This window comes from Suillus paluster (genome assembly GCF_016628075.1).
Source record: "Suillus paluster strain FC165 chromosome Unknown EDB91scaffold_118, whole genome shotgun sequence".
In the NCBI taxonomy this organism is placed as follows: domain Eukaryota; kingdom Fungi; phylum Basidiomycota; class Agaricomycetes; order Boletales; family Suillaceae; genus Suillus; species Suillus paluster.
Window position 1 is genome coordinate 13,619 of NW_024537678.1, and position 21,281 is coordinate 34,899.

General features: G+C 48.4%; 1 protein-coding gene across 1 annotated transcript; it reads right to left on the reverse strand.

The window, feature by feature from the left end:
* Positions 1-18,244: 18,244 nt before the first annotated feature.
* On the reverse strand, positions 18,245-20,780 carry EDB91DRAFT_1062343 (uncharacterized protein; the record flags this gene model as incomplete). Its single annotated transcript, XM_041314518.1, has 7 exons — positions 18,245-18,371; positions 18,432-18,850; positions 18,905-19,147; positions 19,218-19,576; positions 19,633-19,829; positions 19,883-20,236; positions 20,290-20,780. 7 exons carry the CDS (start codon positions 20,778-20,780, stop codon positions 18,245-18,247), a joined length of 2,190 nt encoding a protein of 729 aa, XP_041170848.1.
* Between the last annotated feature and the right edge of the window lie 501 nt (positions 20,781-21,281).

Sequence of the window (21,281 nt, forward strand, 5' to 3'; positions counted from 1 at the left end):
TGCGATCTACGAGTCACAGCAGAAAGCCGCCTGCTGCAAGTCATGGTCTTTGATATGCAACCTGCACCACAAACTGAGCATACCACAGCAACCTCCTTCCATCGTCGGCAGACTTCAGTCGACAGCATGGGAACTTATAGCCTTAATGCGAGCAACAACTTGGAGGAACTGTTTTTCGGGAGACATGAGTGAAAATTTGGGATAGGAATTCAGTTGGCAAGCGCCAGAGAGCTGATCCGAGCCCCTGGTGCAAATTCATGGACTAGGTGTTCCTGGCTTTCAAGGCCTGAGATCTTGTGCAAAACAATATTCAACTGCTACTGGCGCTCGATGATGATGGCGCTAATGAGGCTCGGGCATCTGGGAATGGTAGACTGTTCGGGATTAGGGTACCTGGAATACGGGGTTTCAAGACCTGGAATCCGATCATCATTAATAAAATAATATCCGATATATATGCCGGGAGGGACATGCGGTCACCTGTGAACGTGAGAGCTGAAGCGAAGGAGCATTATTACATGCAGACGAGAGTGCCTATAAACTGGGCACTTACGATGTTTTTATCGCCCCTTTGATTGCCTGCATGTTGTTTGCCAATGCGAAGAAGGCGTTGCAAGTCGTACCGTCGATTTCATACTCCGCAAAACGCATCTTGATTCTAAGGTATGCAACATAGTTATAGCACTCTCCACGCACAAATTCTGCACGTCTGAGTTTCGAGTCTCATCTTTTCTCATATTCCGAGCCTCCCGTCAGTTGCTGCTTTGTACTTATTTACTTCGGTCAATTTTTTATAGGGTCCTTCGCTGCCCTCGCACGAAGGACCCTCTTGCTGGCTAATCCTCGCAGTGGGAGGGAGGGGATTAAGTAGTCGAGAAGTGACTGGGAAAGTAGGTGTAGTTGGGTAGATAAGTAAAAGATAAAAATTGAGTGAAAACGATGGGAAACACGCACATAGAATGAAGTAAGACCTGAACAAATTTTAAGAGATGGACGTGAACGGATCACGACCATCGTGTGCGGATCGACCATTGAAAATAAGGCTGTGAAGAAGAGTAGGATTCTTCCGGATATACACCTGAAAGGACTCTGAGGACCACCGTCCGATGGCCTGAATATGAGACGCTGGTACTCCACTAGCTGCCAGTGAAGTAGCTCCTCCAGCTCTCATTGAATGTCCCGCAATTGTCGAAGGAAAGAATTGACGCAACTTCCGAATAAACCAGCTGCGGGTTGGTACGGAACCATCCGCGCGAAGCCATAGAGTCGAATGGAAAGGAAAGGATGAGTCGCGCGACCTCAAATACTCCTTGAACACTTGGTGAGGGTCCGGCGGCAAGGATTCAGTGTGACGAACAACAACTGTTGCTCCTTCGAATTGAACGTCGGTTTTATGGGACGGGAGGACGTAGGAATGATGCTCGTTTTCAAGCACGACCGAAGTGCGTTACGTCAATTTTCTTCAACTTTGTAATTTTCTGTTGTCGGGCCATACTAACTCCCCAAGACGAAGGAGTGCATAAAATCCATCAAATAGTTGCGCGAGGAATAATTTGTCGTCATGAGAAAAGGGATGAGGGGGCTGATTGTGAACCAGCTGTAGGTCCGCTCGCATCAATGGAAGTTTCCGTTTAACTGGTATGCTATAACATCGTTTTGCGCCTTTTAAGGTGCGCGAAATCAGACGCGAGTGTTGAACCGACCGAATTGATGGATAGAACTCCTCAAGCTGACTACAAATTCCCGACAGGTAGTTATCGACCGAGCGTGGGCTGATATGGGCGGACATGTAAGAAACAAAATATGAGAGTGTGTCTGGTGTAGGTTCAACCGAAAAATGATGAAGGTCGCAAAAGGTGAGGTAGGAGTTGAGCGCAGAGGAGTATGTGCGATTGGTGGATCGTTCGAGAGTCATTCCGAGGTTGATTGAACGCTTGTGATTGAGACGTTCAAGAGACCAGGGGGTTGCCTGGTATTGCGTGAAAGTGGGATCATTTTTTTCCCACCCCCAGCGCATTCTGAGGGGGTTCAAAAGGGAGGATTCGAAGGTGAGGATTACACTTCAGGGCCTCCCGGCCCTTGTTACGTGAAAGGTGATCCGCAATGACATTATGCTCTCCTGAAATGTGAAAAACGCGAAAGTCAATCGAAGCAGCTATAACAACGTCAACTGAGACAAGGAGGAGTGAGTTGAATCCCGGTGAAGCCTTTAATGAGTTGAACATCGCGACCGAATCCAAGCTATCTGTAAAGACAGCCAATCTCCCTCCTGAAGATAAGCGAGAAGCCACATCCTGAATAGCCGAACAGATACAGAGGACTTCAAAGAAATATATGTTGTGGACAGGGGCCTGCGACGGGAGAGAGGACTGGAATCCTAGATTCAAGGATGGGTACCAGAAACCCATCCCAGTTCCCAAGGCATCACAATATACTTTGAGCGCCTGGTCTGTGATCCGTGAGAAATCCCAAGAGATAGACTTGAGGAGATAGACTCCGTCCGACTGTTGGAGGTGATTTGCTACCCAAAGCACCTCCTTAACCACATCTCTGTTTAACCATATGAGCCCCTGCGAATTGACTTTTCCTTTCATCTTCTTGTATAGAGCCGATAGCCCTGGACGCAGGAGAGGACAGATGTTGAGGGCCCAATTGAGCGAACCTGCAATCTGCTTGCATTCCCACAAAGTACGCCGACTCTTGTGTTGGGTGAAATCCCGTAACTCTGTGATGAGACGAGCTTTAGACTCCTCCCGTAAAGTGATCCACATTTGATTCGGATCAACGTCAAATCCTATGACAGGAAGTGGTGAACCATGAATCTGTTTTCGTTCGTCATGCGGAATTCCTAGTTTGTCCCATAAAGTCAGCAACTTGACCATATCTCTAGGCAACATCTTTTGATATTTGCGATAGAACGCAAAGTCCTCTGCTTCTGCGTATGAGAAGGAATCATCAACATAAATATATGCGAGAATGAATCTGACAAAAACCGCGAGCCAAATAACCAAGGACATGAAGGTGTGGAATATTTGCTGAGACGCTCGACCTCCAAAAACATTCGCCCGATCAACTCTCCTTTGACCATTGAACAATACAATTTGTTTTATTTGCCACAACGGGTGCATCGGCATATGACGATATGCCTCCGAGACGTCAGCCTTCCAAATGGTAAGAGGGTGGTCAGGGTTAATCCCATGATATCAATGTAGTGCATTTCCTAGGTCTTGAACATTGTCAAGAGTAACTCCAGCAATGTCCTCCTTGGTAATCATGGAGTTAAGCAAATATTTGCCAGCGCTGTGGTTGGTAACTAGCTGAAACTTTCCTCCCTCTTTAGGAACAGCATGGATGGGCATTGAATACATGCCGGGCAGGAGTTCACGACCAAAATTGTGCGAATACCTTCCAACTGCTTCCTCCTTTAAGATCTGATCGTGAAGGAAGGAGAACTCTTCCTGCGTCTTCGGCACTGGTGTGCGAACTTCCAAAGTAGTAGGGTAAGTACCATAATGAGTATCTGCCCAGGGCCAGAAACCCTCTCGTAATCCTGTACAGACTGACTGATAAAAGGGAGCATTGGGATGACCTGAAGAAATAAGTAAAGATTCAAACACATCGACATGAATCGGAGTTGAAACTTGGAACAAATCAGGATGAGTAGCTGTTATGACCAGAGTTCACCGAATGGCAAAGTCTGACAACAACCACTAGGACTCGGTCAAGAGTGATGATGAGAACAGGATAGTATTGAGCGTGAACGTCTAAGTCACTACAACAGTAGGAAACAAAGAGGTTAAGTCTAAGGAGTACTTACGCTAACTAACCTACTTATATACTAACATTGAATAGGAGTCTGAAAGAAATCAGCCAATGAGAAAAGAGTCGTATGATACTGCGTATGACTAAGTATGACATCATGATATATAAGCGAATGAGTAAGACGGTTACTAAATAGAAACCCAAGATCCGACCGGTTCTTCTTTAGGAAGCGAGATTGTTCTAGCCCTGTGGAGTAGGGGAGCCAATTGGAGAAGCAATGGGTGATATATGACGAGGAGTCACGTGACCAGCTCGGGTACTGGAAGTAGCCAAAGGAAAACCGAGAAATGAAAAATGGTTCGTATTTGGGATTCATGACATTACCCCCTTTCTAGGATGAGTGTCCTCGTGAATGTAAGATGGTCATATATTTTTCTGTCTCCATTCGAGGAAATCAGGGGTGGTCAGAATTGAAGCGGAGATCTGCACCAATTTAACCGCATTGGGATTTTCTGCATAAAAATCGGCTACTATGAGCGGCATCTTCTTCACATCTTCTTCTGACTGCCATGTTGCTTCTGCTTCTGCATATCCTTTCCATTTTACTAAATACTGCAACTTGCGCCCTGTATAGGCGGCTTTGCAATATTTGCTCTGCTTCATATTCTGGGACTTGGTCAACAATCTCTGGCGGCGGACGTGTTAGAGGTGGGCGATCAACGAGTTGAGAGGTTTGATGTGGGGTGAGTAACGATACATGGAAAACTGGGTGGACGCAATATTTAACAGGGAGTTTCAACTTGTAGTTTAGCTCGCCAGTCTTCTCTTTGATTTCGAATGGTCCAAGACGGTGGTCGGACAATTTTTGGCTCAGACGGCGTTGTTTGATGTTTGTTGTGTCTAACCATACCTTGTCGCCTAGTTTGAATTCTGGTGCGTCTTTTACTTTATGGTCATAAAAGCGCTTCATTCGATTGTTTGCTATTTCCAGCATTGCCTTCGTCTCTTCTTGTGCTTCCTTCATCTCAGCTACTCTCTGATTGGCATGGGGAATCGTGTTGGAAGAATTAGGGGAAATTGTAAACTCGGGATTATAGCCGTAGACACATTTGAATGGGGAATGTCCAGTGACGGTTACTGAGTTGTTATGCGTGAATTCAGCAATTGGAAGCCAAGAAACCCAATCATTCTGACGGTAGGATGTGAAGAGTCATAGGTACTGTTCGACTTCTTGATTGACTCGTTCTGTTTGTCCGTCAGTCTGTGGGTGATATGCTGTTGACATGGACCACTTGGTTCCTAGTCGTTTTGAGACTTCCTGCATGAACTTGGACACAAACTGTGTTCCCCTATCCGAGATCACCTTCTTCAGTGTCCCATGTAACTTCCATACGTGATTGAGAAATAAGTCCGCGACTCCCTTAGAATCAACATCTTTGGTGGTTGGAGCAAGATGCGCTTGCTTCGTGAAACGATCAACGACTACCAAAATACTGTCTTTGCCCTGGGAGATGGGTAGATCGGTGATGAGGTCACAGCTAATGGTTTGCCATGGCCCTTCTGGAACCTCGTTTGGCTTCAAAGGTCCGTGGGGTTTTGACAGGTAGCACCTTCGTTTGCTTGCATCGATCACATCCATCTACGTAGTCATTGACCCACTTCTGCATCTGGGGTCACCAATAGTTCCGCGAGACAAGTTCAAGAGTCTTGGCACATCCCATGTGTCCTGCTGCAGGCGAGTCATGGAAGATCTCTAGCACTGAGCGACGAATTTCCTTGTTATTGGGAACATAAACCAATCCTCGGAACAAAATGAGTCCATCCTCCATATTCCACTCTTCCAATCCTCTTCTCAACTGTACGGGGGCCTTTTTCAGAGTTTCGATAGCATTTCGGACTTCCGGATCTAAATCGGTACAGTTTCTGATACGCTTCAACAGCAAATGCTCTCCTTCTATCAGAATCTGACCTCTTTTTGCAGCTTTGATATGAAAAAACTCAGGTTTCAGAAGCACGCGATCAGAATTGTCATTTTCTACCCCCCCCTCTGTGGTCTGGCCTCCTGGACAGAGCGTCGGCAGTGTCATTAACCTTTCCCGGTTTGTGTTGCAGAGTGAAGTTGTACTCTGCAAGGAACAAGGACCATCTTGCCTGTCTTCAAGTTAACTTCTGGCTTGTCATGAAGTACTCGAGGTTTTTATGGTCCATCCAGATCTCTACCGGATGAGGTGTGCCCTGCACATAATGCCTCCACTCCTCCAATGCGCGGATGATAGCTAAAAGTTCTTTGTCGTGAATGTCGTAATTACGCTCTGCATCCTGCATTGATTTGCTGAAAAAGGCCACTGGGTGCCATAGTCCGTCTTCTTCCAACTGAGAAAGTACGCCACCAGTAGTGTAGTCTGATGCATCGCTCTCTATCTTCTGTTTTTTATTTGCATCTGGCATAACTAGCACTGGTGCGGAAGAGAAATTGTCTTTGAGGGTTCTGAAAGCCTTCTCCTGTTTGTCTGTCCATTCCCATGGTACATTCTTCCTGATGAGTTCATTCATGGGCCTGGCAATGTTCGAGAAACCGAGAATGAATCGACGATAAAAGTTCGTGAATCCCATGAATTGTTGAATGTCCTTGACACAGGTAGGAGTGGGCCATTCCTGAACTCCTTTAACCTTGACCAGATCCATAGAGACGTGTCCATCCTTGACGATCAAACCGAGAAACTCCACTTCCTTCTTCTCAAAAGAACACTTTTCTGGTTTGAGATAGAGATCATTGTCCTGTAGTCTCTGTAGTACCTCGCGTACCACCTTCCGATGTTTCTCTACATCATCGTTGGTGAAGACCAAGATGTCGTCAATGTAGACTACAACGACCTTGCCTTCCTTCAGATCTTGGAAGATTTGGTCCATCATAGTTTGGAAGGTAGCTGGAGAATTTGTCATGCTGAAGTACATCACGACTGGTTCGTGGTGTCCAAAAGGAGTCTTGAAGGCGGCCTTCCACTGGTCTCCTTCTCTCATTCTAATATTGTTATAACCCCAACGAACGTCCATTTTCAAAAAGAGTTTTGCACCGGAGAGACGATCAATGAGATCTTGAGAATGAGGGAGAGGGTATGCATTTCGGATGGTTTTCTCATTCAACCTCCGATAGTCCATGATGGGTCTGAGCTTTCCGTCCTTCTTAGCAACAAAGAAGAAAGGAGCTGCTACTGGAGATTCGCTATCTCTCAGTCGTCCCAAATCATATTCCTGTTTCAACCACTTCTCACATGCGTCATTTTTGGTGGGGGACAGGGGATATGCTTTCGCATTAGGGGGAAGGTCAGTAGGATCCTTGAGATCTACTTTATGATCCCACTTCTTAGACTCGGGGAATCAAGTAGACTCTTCTTTGGAGAAGACCTTAAGATAGTCATGGAGCCAGTCTGGCACCATTTCCTCTACGGGCTTCTTTTCCTTCTTCCTTTCCTCCTGCTGCACTAACTCTGATGCTACAGAGCTCTTGTACCTGATCCACACGTTCCGTGATGAATCTTCATCCTCTACCTCCTCGATCTGCACCTTCCGACCAACAGTAGTAGCAAGGTCTGATTGTTCTTCATCCTCAAGCCTGACAGGTATAGTACCCACATGTCCATACATTTTAGAGCTGAGGCTGTTCGACTGAACCTGATGATGGATAGAGGTTTCCTCGATATCCTCGTCTTCGTCATCTTCTGCCGGTATCAAATCGGGCAACACCGGAAGGATTGAACAGTTCATGGCTGTTCACTTCTTTGCCTTGGTCTTTTTGACCTTGACCTTGGCTTCTTGACATTTAACCAGGCAACGGTCTAATGCCACCTTTCCTGCGTTCCAATCGATACTGGGGTTGTGGTATCATAGCCAATCTATGCCAATGATAACATCATCGGATCCTAGGTCTGTGACCAGAAAGGCTACTTCTTCCTCATGATCCCCTATTGTAAGCTTCAAATCTGCATAACTGGTAATTGGTCCGGCGGAATTGTCTGTTTTGTCAATATTACGGATCGACATTGCTCGCAATAACTGCTTGGTTTGTACTTGATTTTTTTCGACAAATTTTTTGCTGATGAAGAGGTTCGTTGCTCCACAGTCCACTAGAGCTTTGACTGGCTGCTTTCTTGTGTTTCCCTTCCAACGTAACTGGCAAGTAGAAATGGTCTCGTTATTCCCAGAACAAACTTCCGATACTTCTGCAAACATAATTGCCGAAGTCACTGAGAATGGAAAAACGATTTCTCTGATCTAAGTTCGCAGTCGACTTCGATCTCCCTAAAAACCCTTCTGCTCCTCCTTCTTCGCTGGGTTGTACATGCTGGAGAGGCATATCCTCTCGTTGACAATGCGGTTAATATCTTCCAGGGTGAGTGCTTTCACTGCTGGAACTTCTTCGGTCTTACCAGGCACGGACAGCTGGTCCTTTGCCCTTTGGGTCAAGAGGCTTGCCCGTGCAGTTTTGAGCCATATGCCCTTCTTCTCCGCAGCGGTAGCATTTGAACGGCTGTCCTTGAGGGCGGGGTCTGCCTCCTGCTCTGGTTGTGTCTACGTCCATGGCGTTTCCTCCCTGTGACGTGGTCTTGGGTGCTCCAGCTGGTGCGGGTGGAACAGCGGAGCCTTGCCAAGGTCGTCGTGGAGCGAAGTTCATCTTCCTCTCGTCGTCAAGCTCCTCGAGGTTCTGCCCAACTAGGAGTGCCTCCCTTATCAATCCCTCCAGGGTGTCTTTCCTGTTAGGGTGGATGTTGGCCAAGTAGTTTTTAACTCGTTGGTCCAATCCATGATGGAGTTTGCGCATCAACTTGTAGTCAGAGAATTGACAGAAGGCAAGCTTCTGACGGAAGAGGGAGATGTACTCCCCGACTGTATGATTGCCTTGTCGGAGTGCTTCCAACTCTCTTGCATACCTCTCTTCTTTGTTGACAATGGTCCACATGACCTTCATGTCGCTGACGATGCTAGCATAGGACCCTGGCTTGCTGCTGAGCGCCATGGGTGTAACGCTCTCTGCCCACTTGGCTGCAGCTCCCTGGCAAAAGGAAACGAGACAGGTGCATTTCTGCTGTTCTGTCGCTCCTGGGTAACCAGTAAAGTATATGGCGAGCTGGGTGAGGAAGGTGTCGATGTCAATGGAGTTCTTCTCTCCTGTGAAGTCCATGGGTTTCGCCATTTTGATGTCAGAGCCTGAAGTCCCAGATGTAGCACCTGGGATCTTTGTTGTAGACGAGTTCTGCAAAGCCGTGATATTGTCTTCTGCGATCCCTATGGAGTTCTCCAGGAACATCACCCTGATCCTCAGGTGCTGGTTCTCAGTCGTTGGCTGCTACTAAGCCGTTGTTGAGAGTGTTGATCTGCTCCTGTAGGCGATCTATCAACCGTCTGTTGTAAAACCTTTCTTCGGTGACGATGGCGTTGATTGCGTCCGAAATGCCTTTGTGGGTGATGGTACTTGACCCGGGCCCGGAGATGCCTGGCAGTACAGAAGGGCCTTCGGTTGGGGTGATGGATGGTTCTACAGATGTGAATGACAGGGGGAGCCATCCCTGCGGTAGGGGAGAGTGAATTGTGCTCCTTGATGGAGTGCCTGCTGGTGGTATCACTGTGGGAGCCGTCGTCACTTCTATATCCTCTGAAACGTTGATCCCAGGCTCTTCTGGATTCTCGGACATGGAAGTAGGAGCAATGGGAATCCAAACAGGAAACATTGTTATGAAGTGCAAAAGCTCTAGCCTCGACTAGGCAGGATCTGTATGGTGGAGCTGTGATAACAAAAGGTGCAAATACAGCGCGTGTAGCGGTTTGTCAACCTAAAAGAACTCGCAAGGAGTTCGCGAAAGACGCGGTGAACTTTTGGGTCTACTTTTAGCACCCTAGGTTCCTATCATAAGGTATTTAGACAGTGAGAGGACTGTCGTGAGTGCCATTCTGTTATGTAGAAAGCAGATATAGTAGTGTACAGTTGGCAGGGTTTTGGGCCTAACTGCAGACGTACGGAAACAGGACCTAAGTGTCACTGATCCTTATGAACTGGCAGCTCGTAGTAAGATGAGGGCCTGGTCCACTTCTACTAAAGACTAACATAAAGAGATTTGAGATACAAAAATGCGTCGGGGAATGATGATTGAATAAAACGTAATCCGCGAGATAATTCTCAAGCAGCATAGCACAGTGAAGTTTATCGTGAATAGCAATGTCCAGGATAAAGTTTGAGTTGGAGTGGTAAGATAGACTTAACCTAATGTTATGACCAGAGTTCACCGAATGGCAAAGTCTGACAACAACCACTAGGACTCGGTCAAGAGTGATGATGAGAACAGGATAGTATTGAGCGTGAACGTCTAAGTCACTACAACAGTAGGAAACAAAGAGGTTAAGTCTAAGGAGTACTTACGCTAACTAACCTACTTATATACTAACATTGAATAGGAGTCTGAAAGAAATCAGCCAATGAGAAAAGAGTCGTATGATACTGCGTATGACTAAGTATGACATCATGATATATAAGCGAATGAGTAAGACGGTTACTAAATAGAAACCCAAGATCTGACCGGTTCTTCTTTAGGAAGCTGAGATTGTTCTAGCCTGTGGAGTAGGGGAGCCAATTGGAGAAGCAATGGGTGATATATGACGAGGAGTCACGTGACCAGCTCGGGTACTGGAAGTAGCCAAAGGAAAACCGAGAAATGAAAAATGGTTCATATTTGGGATTTGTGACAGTAGCGATCATATGTAAAGCTTGTTCGTTTTTATACTCATCTTGAGGAGGATGAGGAAGTGGTTGCGCAGTTTCAGTCCAGACCACAGTATGACTGAAAACAGGTGAGTTATCTCCCCACACCATCCGTCGCCTAAATTGCTGCCCCTTGGCGATCCGCTCATTGAGTTCCTTTTGCCAAAGGACACTCCGCGCGCCTATGTGCTCCTTTGCAGTTCCCTCTATCGCAGACATGATAGTAGAGACACTCTCTCGCCTCCTTTTCACATTGACCCCTGTTCCATTTGTGGCAGGGTTCTCCGAACTGTTAAGGTCATGCTCAAGGGAGAGGTCACTCAAAGGGCTTCAGCTTCAGCTCATGCGCTGCACCCCTTATCCGAGTACGTGCCCTTAATTTCCGGGGGACGAAGGGGAAGTCAGGGGAATTCCGGAGGACAGAAGTCGGTGGAGTTTGGCAGAACTCCAGAAGACTATGTGGGGACGGAGTAAGGCTACTATGGAAGTCTGGAGTAGAAACAGAACAGAGGTTAGACTACCCTAAGGTAGAGCCGGAGAAGTAGTCCTAAGGTTTAACCCCTAAGACTCAGAGGTGGACAAGAGGTGAGACTCAAGTCCGGAGATTGCAGGAATGAGCAGAACTAAGATGATATTCGAACTGAGGAGTTCCGGAGTATTACAGGGGTTTATATACTGTAGGTATCATGTAAGTAAATCAGTCAGCAAAGGTAAGGGCTATGTACGATGTAGTGAGTTACAGGTACGAGCAGACGGGAGGGACGCTAGTTAAAGCAATAATCTCAGTCTGTAGTCAGAACTCTTTATTACAAGTCTTGTACCTAGTTAAAGCAATACTAGAAACTCATTAACTGATTGTATCGCGTCTGTAAAATAATGGGTACTCACATCTCAGTCTGTAGTCAGAACTGAGATGCTCGTATGGGCCAGCTCGTATCTTTATAGTACGTAGGATGGAAACGAAAAATAAATCGATTGAGAAACGGAATATATGACTGGTACGAACCGACGTCAAAGTGTCGTTCGTCCATCACTCCTTTTATTGTGCTCGCACTGACATCTCGGATCCTTCGGACAGCTCTACTCATCATTCGGATCGTTCGGAGTCCAACACTCCCCCTCAAGTGCAATCCAGGCTCATTTGAGCTCTGAGCTTCTGTAGACGGGGGCGAGGTAAGCCTTTGGTGAACGCGTCTGCCATGTTGTCTTCACTGGGGCAGTAGAACAACTGGAAGGTGCTGTCCTTGATGTGGGTGCGGATGAAATGGTATTGAATGGCTATGTGCTTGGTGCGTGACTGGAATTTTCCGTTCGATGCGAGGGCGATGGCGGCCTGATTGTCGCAGTAGATGGGACTTGGGAGAATAGGGGGCTCGTACAGTTCTTCGGAGAGATACTGCAGGTATAGTAGCTCTCGGGCAACAGTTGTTAGCGCTATGTATTCTGCCTCTGCAGTCGATAAAGCAATCAAGGGCTGCTTACGTGCGCTCCAAGCGACGGGACCTCCATTCAGCAATACGATGTAACCCAACATCGAATGGTGATGGGGCTGGGATGCCCAGTCCACGTCGAACAAATGCCTCAAGGCCTCCATCTGTGGATCCAAGGGTGAGTTCGTAGTCCGCTGTGCCTTTTAGGTAGCACATGACGTGCTTGGCTGCTTCCCAGTGCGCCTTTCCAGGGTTTTGCATAAATTGGGAGAGGGTGGCGACTGCAAAGGAAATATCCGGGCGAGTGCTGGTAGCAGCATACATGAGAGAACCGATGGCGCGCTGGTATGGGATGTCAGCCATGGCTTGCAGTTCGGCATGGGTAGAGGGAGACTGGTCGGCGGATAGGATAGTCCCAGCATCCATAGGCGTCTGAGCACTCTTCGCGTCAGTCAAGTTGAAGCGCTCTAGGACTGTGTTGATGTATGCCTTCTGGGACAGGGTAATGGTCCATGCGACGTGGTCACGGGTGACTTTCAAACCCAGAAGCCAACTCAGCTCGCCTAAGTCAGAGATTTCAAAGAACTCGCGTAGTTGCGACTTGAACCGCTGAATGTGGGAAGTATGGCTAGAGGTGACGGCCATGTCAGTCGACGGACACGGTCACGACCGTGTGTTCCTGCGAGGTGCATTTAAAATAAATGGCTTGATCTACCTTTGAGTGACTGAACCCAATCTTCAGGAAAACGCCGGCTAGCTCTTCCGCCCATTCAAACCCTGCTTGCTTCAATCCTGGCAAGCTTCTCTTCAACCACAGCACCTTTCCCTTCTCTCCCTCCTTCAAGTACCCAGGTGGTGCCCTCATATAAATCTCCTCCTGGACATCCACATATAGGTATGCACTTTTGATGTCTACCTGGTGTATCTCCCAGTCACGCTGAGCCGCCATCGTTAGCACAGTCCGAATGGTCGTCATATTGGAGGTAGGTGTGAATGTGTCGAAATAGTCGACGCCATACTGCTGATGCTGTCCATTCGCCACAAGACGGGCGCGCAGTTTCAACTTCTCTCCGTCTGGTCCTCGCTTGGTAGCCAGGATAAAATGGCATGGGATAATGTTAGCGCCGCGCGGTGAGTCAACCACTTCCCATGTTCCAAGCTTTTCCAGCTGACTGATCTCATAGTCGACTGCCTCTTGCCACTCCTCGCCGTCCGGGCCATTCAGGGCCTGCTGAAGGGTAGGCTCAGGTTGGACAGCCGCTAGGGCGTACTGGTGAGTTACCTCCTCCTGCTCCTCCGCAGAGTCCTCTAGTTCGAAGATTTCGGCGGCTAATGTTGCTCTCTCTCCCTTGTTGAGGGCAGCAAAGTATCCTGGGGGCGGGTGTACTCGGGTTATCCGCGGTGTGGGTGGGGTCTCGGGGCATTGGTGTTGCTGTCTGGGTGGGGTAGAAGGTGGCTGGGATGGGGAAGGAGAGATAGTCTGGATGCTATTCACAGGTCCGTTCTCGTTCATTCTTGCATTAGAATCAGCATTGACAGACTCCCCCTCGTCCAGCATATCCTCTCCAACAACCTCAGCTACCGGCACGAATGTAATGTTTCGTTTGACCGAAACGCGTCGCTTCGCTGGCCAGTACACTCTGAAACCTTTGGACTCAGTATCTATACCCACAAACAGAGCCTCCTCCACTCTAGCCTCCAGCTTGCCTGCGTGCTCCTGATGGACGTAGACAGCAGAACCAAACTCATGGGCATTGGATAGGTTGGGCTTACTGTTATGGATCAGTTCATAGGGCATATGACCGGGGATGGCCTTCAATGGTAGGCAATTCTTCAACCAGGTCGCATAGCTTATAGCTTCAGCCCATAGGAACTTGGGCAGGTCCTTTGCGAGTAGCATCACATGGGCAAGTTCAACCAAGGTACGGTTTAAGCGTTCAGCAACGCCGTTCTGCTGAGGCGAATCATGCACAGTTAACTGACGCGTGATTCCTTGCTCCTGCAGGTACTTGTCGAACTCCTCGCTAAGGTACTCTCCGCTGTGATCCGAACGAATCTTCTGCAACTGGATGCCTGGGTTTTGACGAGCCAGGTGTGTCTCATAGTCCTTGAAGGCTTCTAGCACCTCACTCTTCGCTTTAAGGAAACGAACCCTCATTTCATGGGAAAAGTCATCCATAAAACTGATATAGTAGCTCGTCCCACCTAGACTGGTGGTCTGGGCCGGGCCCCAGAGATCCGTATGCACAAGCTCCGCATAGCTGAGCGCTCTATTCTTTGCTTCGCTTGGGAACGGGCGTTTGCTTGACTTCGCCTTCATGCATGCATCGCAGAACTTGGGTGACGAGGTAGGGTCGAGCTCCAGTCCTTCGATGAGTCCCTTCTTGACTAACTGTTGCACAGCCGTCTGGGAAATATGGCCGAGAACACAGTGAAGTTGAGAGACTGTGAGTTTCGTCCTTGCCGCGTGTGCATGGTGCTTACGAGCGGCAACGCTATAAAGGCCTTCTACCTGGGGAATTTTGGCGATTACCTTGCGCTTGGGGCCTTGTGATAGAATTTTGCACATGTGGCCCTCAAAGAGTATGGCCAGGCCTGCAGCAGCTATGCGGTTGGTGGATATGAGTGTAAACGCCATGGTAGGAGCATATAGGGCATTTTTCAAGGTAACGTTCGTCCGTTTATCGCCCAGAGGTAAGTCTATGCTCACATCTCCGCGACCAATCGCACTGAGCGTGGAACCGTCTGCAGTGTGAACATCCTGGGGGGCTACATCGATGAAGTTGGTGAATTTTGATCGATCAGGACAGAAATGTGAGGTAGCGCCGGAGTCCATGATGGCTCCACGGCGATCAACAGGTACGTTCAACCCTTTCGCTATGCCAGCCAAGTCTGACGTTATAAAGGCATACTGGTCCTGGGCATCTGGTTCTGCAGCCGCGTTAGCGTTCTGCTTCTGGGTACGTCCGCCTTTGCCTCGTTTCTGTTGTGGACCTTGACCTTCCTTTCCACCACCCGGTCTCCAGCAGTCTGCCTTATAGTGGCCTTTTCGATCAGCAGTTGAAGCAGGTAACGTCTGTGTTCGCTCCATTTGCTGTGCCTGAGGTGCGGGACTTCGTAGATTGACCAGCCCTTGGCTGCCAGTGCAGCATTGCCTCCCTTCTTTGCTGGGCGACGGTCTGTGAGCTGGCGATGCTCATATTCCTCCGTAACGACGCTGATGAGCTCGTTGGGGGTGAGGGGCTTCTTCATTATTTTTGCGGCAGCGTTTACTGATGATAGGAGGGGGCGATACAACTCGGGAAGGGAGCCTTGTACAATGGCATGGAAGTCTCGATCATTGAGCACTGCACCCATGCCAGCAAGTGACTCTCTCAACCTCAAGAGTTCGGCGAAGTGGTCTTTAACATCCCCAGCTTCATCACACCTCGTCTCCTGCAGATGACAATGTAGGTCAATCTGTACTAGCTCTGTTTTACCTTCGTGAATCTGACAGATCTCTGCCCAGATCAGCGAGGCCGTATTGAGCTTCTGAACAGAAAGCAGCAGACGATCTGTTATCATGCTAAAAATTTGCTGCTTGGCCAGTGAATCCTTTTGATAGAACTCATCGATTCTTTTATCTAGGTCATCCAAGTCCGTCTGAGTGGGGCTCGTACCGTTGGGCTTCTTTACTAGACCCGTCGTAGGGTCAGCGACGAAGACCTTAGGTTTATCTGCACGACCATCGACATAACGCATCAAACCTCAAGCACCGATTGCCGTCAATGTTCACTCCTTATAGGTGATCCAATTTGAGCCATCTTCGGCAAGCTTGGGGACATTGAATAGGGATGAGGTGGTACCTGGGGAGCGAGATATCTGTGGCCATGGCAGGGCTCATAACCTGTAGTGAGTTACAGGTACGAGTGGACGGGAGGGATGCTAGTTAAAGCAATAATCTCAGTCTGTAGTCAGAACTCTTTATTACAAGTCTTGTACCTAGTTAAAGCAATACTAGAAACTCGTTAACTGATTGTATCGCGTCTGTAAAATAACAGGTACTCACATCTCAGTCTGTAGTCAGAACTGAGATGCTCGTATGGGCCAGCTCGTATCTTTATAGTACATAGGATGGAAATGAAAAATAAATTGATTGAGAAACAGAATATATGACTGGTACGAACCGACGTCAAAGTGTCGTTCATCCATCACTCCTTTTATTGCGCTCGCACTGACATCTCGGATCCTTCAGACAGCTCTACTCATCATTCGGATCGTTCGGAGTCCAACATACAAAGCATGTGGAAAGTCTATTAGTAAGTGTAATGGATCAAAGCAGTGAAGTTGGAAATGAAGTAAGAATGGACGGATCAGTAAGCATAGCAGAATAGGACATAACCGGTAACCGGAGCAATAGCTAATCTAAAAGGAGTTAGGGGTGAGTGTGGAGATGAAGGCGGAGCGCCAGGCAGAATAGTAAGATGGAGGACCAGACTTTAATGAAGTAGATTCGGAATTCCGGATCCGGAGGTACAGGATATGACACGAACCTAGAATTTCCAGACTGTTTAGGTCCTCCTTGAGACCTTCCTCCTCAATCCATCGTGCTTGACCCTGCTTTAGAGAGTTGGTTGATGGCAACCATCCCAAAGGACGAGAGATGACTGGCTCAGAGTCCCTCAAACCGCCCAAAGCTATCGAACCACAAGAACTTTTGTTGCTCGATGAGGAGCCGAATGGCTCGATCAAAGTCAAGAACTTGTTTGTGCGCTGAGTAATGAATGGTCCCGAAGATGTCCGACATGAACTTGCAAAATTCCCTGAGCTCTTGCTCCCTCCAGGGCATGATAAAAATAAGGGCTTCGCTCCAGAGTTTGGTGGCGATGCTCCAATCTCCGAAGGTTTTGACCTTTTGTGTAGTTGTAGCTTGAGATAGTGTGAGCTTGAAGCCACTCCCGAGGACTTGCGTTTGCTTGGAATCAATGGCAGTTGAGTAATGACCTGAGAAGACTTTGTCAAGGTCAAGTGCTTGTCCCTCAAAGAGAAGGAGCCATTGCGACGATGGTAAGCTTGGACATCCTGGAGTAGTTGTGACTTTGGTGCGAAAGAACTTTGGATCTTCCAACCATTCCTCATAACATTCAAGGGTAAGTTTGAGACTCTCATCTGATGAACAGTGTCGGTACTTGTCAGGGTTGAGCCAGGGGAAGAAATTGGTTTGATCGCCTGGGACCTTTCTTCTTTTTTGCTGCTGCACAAACTCCTCCCCTGATTCAGCGTCTGAATTGTCATCATCTTCTGTTTCTTTTGACCTGTCAATTCCTCTTCTAATTCTTCATTGTGACCTCAACCCCTTTTCAGAGATTTCATCCCCACGCTCCGAATGTGTCTGTCCATGTTCTCGGGAACTCTCCCTGATTTCATCATCCTTGTGTGCATCGTCGAGGAGTTCAAGATAGTGATTGAATCCGGATTTAAAGGTTGGACTATCTTCATTGTCGGTCGCAACTGCGAGTTTGCGGTGAATGCGAAGAATTGCTTCTCCTTTTGAAATTCTTTGTTTTCGGTAGTTAATGACGGTTTTGATACATTGTTCGATGACCTCTGAATTGAAGGATTCAGATCTGTCAGAATGATGGTCACTTCCTGGTGAGGAGTGACGAGTTTGCAATGATTCTTCAGCATTATCAATCATTGATGAGAAATTGAATTTCGATGATATGTTTAGTAGTCGAAAAGTTAAGCACTGACACGACGACGAGCAGATGAGAAGGGGTGCTGCCTCCTAATTGCTCAGTCATGTCAGGTAGAGGTCGAGATCATTGAGATCGCTCGGCATGATCGACAAGCCGAGAGCGCCCAGAGCGCGTGCCACAAAGGCAAAGGGAAACTGGCCCTAAGGTAGGCCCGCACGTGAAAAGCTTAGTCGTAAGTATCAACCAATTAGACTTATGTCGAGAAATTTATGGTGGCGCTCAGCCAAAACACCAAGCGAGAGCACGTGACCACGATCAATTCCCTTTTCGAGGCGGGATTCGCTGACCTCGCTGGCACATGACCAGTTTGTGTGACAGGCGTGAGTTTTGGTTGAAAAAAACAGAGCGTTTCAACAAATGCGCTGGCAGGACGGAACAAACGCGAGTGGGGTGCGGGCATGATTAGCGACGGCGAGTGGTAAGGTAGAGTATCAGTAGTATGCTACTAAGTAGTAGGCAGTGAGTGTGGAATGTACAGAGTCAGCCAAAGCAGTGAAACGTCGTAGCGAAGCAGTGAAAGCACTGAAAGGCAATGATAGTATGTAGTAAAAACGGGACCGGTATCACTTGTTGCGAGAGATACGGTCCCCTCGTGCAGCGCGTGCCTTGTTCACAGCCTTCAGAAGTTGCGTGTGCCCTAGCTCGGCCTCTGGATAGGCTGCGAGGAAGCGTGCCTCGTTCGACTCGTACCTGGAGCCGAAACAGAGGGTTAGCAGTGCCGGCAGTGTAGATACCAGTGCAGGGACTTACTGATTAATGAACTCTAGCGCGATTGTTGCACGTTGGTGGTACTTTGATGCAAACCGTCTATTTGCACCTTGGTACCAGTGCCTTGGCCAGTCCTTCAGTGGCGTTGTCAGTCCTCGGTCTCGATCGCCAACAAGCCAGTGTTCGACAATCTCCTTCCAGGAGTTGTGCTTCGGGCTGGTGGTTCCGTTGGGACGAGAGACTGGGACCCGAGGGATCACAAGGCCAGGTGTTGGGAGTTTCTGGGTACTTGAAGCCCGAGTGATGCTGATGGGCAGCGTGGTGCAGAGTTGTTGTGACGAGGTGCGGATGGATGGCTCGGTGGTAGGGAGAGTGTGGCTGACGACGGGCCTGGGTAAAACCGGCTGTTCGGCTCTCGCACATATGTCTCTGACAGGTGGAGTTGGTGTGCGGGAGGCACACTCAGAGACGTTGGTGAAGCGGGGGCCTGAATCGAGACGCTGGAGAGCGATTACTGTGGTGCAGGCAGCCTGTGCTACAACACTCATTAGGGAGCGCATGTCATTGCGAAGGGAGTTGACATCTGCTGAAACGGATGCGTGCACCATGCGAAGCTCTTCTGTCGATGCTGGTCTGGCGAGAGCATGTTCGCCAGCAAGGGAGGCATCAGCACCGCGGGAGATGGGGGCAAGGGCATCACTGTAGTCAGTCTCATATGCATGTAGTTCGTCGAGGAGGTAGCGAACGAGTGTATCACGCTGAAAATAGACACAATGAGAAAAAAATGCTGCATCAGTCAAGTGTCAGTCATAAGAACATGAGACATACCTGCTCGCCATCAGCCCATCCCCCCCACCAACGAACTTTAGCGAGTGTCCACCGCTGGCCCACTGGAGCAAACATGAACCAATATTGCGCACCTCCCCGACGAAAGCAGTGAGTTGAGAAGTTACCACGGATGCCAGCGCCAGCGGTTGACTCATTGATCCATTTTTGTACCGTATCGTGAGAGATTGGCTGTCCAGGATGCACAACACCATTTGCACTCATCGCAGGAAAAATGAAGTCGTTCGGCTGGAGAGTTCGCCCGTAGTGAAATGATTCAAGCCACTTGATCCAAACTAACATCCAGAAGAAATTGTCGCAGGCTGGCATGTTGGGGCGTGGATAAATCTTGTAGTGATTTGCTGCCAGTGGTGAGGTCATTTAGTCATCCGGCTTTGATTTAATGTGAGCAACTCACATCTCAGATCTGCTTCCCATTGGCCCTTGTCCACCTTCTTTTGCCATCCTTTCCGGTGAGCGAGAAAGATCTCGAAGTATGATGTGCATTTACTCAGCGTGAGTGTCTCGTTTGCAAGGTACACGCCGAGCACCCCATCCAAAATAGTGGTATCAAGTGAGATATCCTTTCTTTGCAACTTTACAAGCTCAAAACACCTGCGGGCAAGTTAGATCGCGCACGTGCTGCGGAAAAGCTAATCAGATCTCACCTTGTCCATAACGTCCATCCGTTCGATGCGAACGTGACTTGTTCAAGATGGCGAGTAAGTTTTGTCCTCATTTCCAAGTCCAGGTGCATATCCGAAGGCCGAGCACCACTCATCACCTTCTGAATCATCTGTAGTGCAATCTCGAGTGGACACACAGCCTGGTGCCATCGGAATGCCCGATCCATGTAGTCCTTTGTCATTGCCATTGAGTGAGTGCGATCTCCTCCCTCGGCACTTGCCTTATGCTTGATGGATGACAGCACATCATAAATGTCTGCAGAATCAGCAGGGTTTCCTTCCCAGCGCTGCTTCGCCTCATTGAAGTGCCATTTGCCACGATAGGTATCACCATCTCTAAAATGTAAGTCAGTGCTCGTATGCTCTAATTTGTGTACGATAATACTCACGATAGCTCCCACAGCTTCTTAAATGCCGAACGGATGCTCTCGACAGTAGTTTTGCTGAGGTTCTCGTGGAACCCTTTCAGGGACATGAAGAGCGCCAGTGCTTTGTCAGAGCATCTGTTCGGGATGCTCTCAAATGCATATTTGAAGGCCGGGTCCTCATACACGTCATTGTCGGCATGTATTTCGGCAGTTGCAGGCAACAGAACGAGTGAGTTTTCAGACGTGTCACCCCTCCAAGTCTCGCTGACAGCAGAACAGCTCGGGGTTTCGAAATGGCTTGCCAACCATTCCCGTCCACGCCGAACATGCCCGGCATAGTTCATCCTTGTGTTATTTGCCTGAAGGTGAGTTTTTATTCCATGTTCCTTACACTTTTGGACGTCTGCTAAAGCTGTCTTCGCAGCAGCTGATCTCGTCTTTCGCCCAGCTTTCTTCTGAGCAGTGTCTGGCAGCTGGGGGGCTTTCGCGGAATCCTTCTTGAGTCGTGCCATACTTTGTGAACACGAACGAGTGAGTGTGGCACAAAGGTAGTTCAAAATTTCGGGACGGAGATCATTGTCAGGGGCCTCTAACTAGTTAATGACAATTTCACATTTCACACTATTTAGATTAGGAAACGACAATTGATTGCACTAGGCACTAATATACTGCTGCACTACTTGGGGAGCCATATGATCCAGTATTGTTGCCGGAAGACGCATGTACGAGGGAGAGAATTTCCCTTGAGCTGAGTTGCCTAGAGTGTTGTGTGCCAACCACCGACCATCGACTTTGATATTATAAATAGCGATATCATGCCGCAATGCCATCAACGTTCCACGAGCAATTATTTTGAACACCGGCCGGCGGTCTGTGTGGTCCGCATGCTGACGGGGCAACTAAAACACGAGTTAGAGTCTATAAAAATTGAACCACATGTGCCGCCTACCTTGCATATGGTGCGGAGACATGCACCCTCCCACACACTCCCGTGCATCTTGTCAATGATGGCA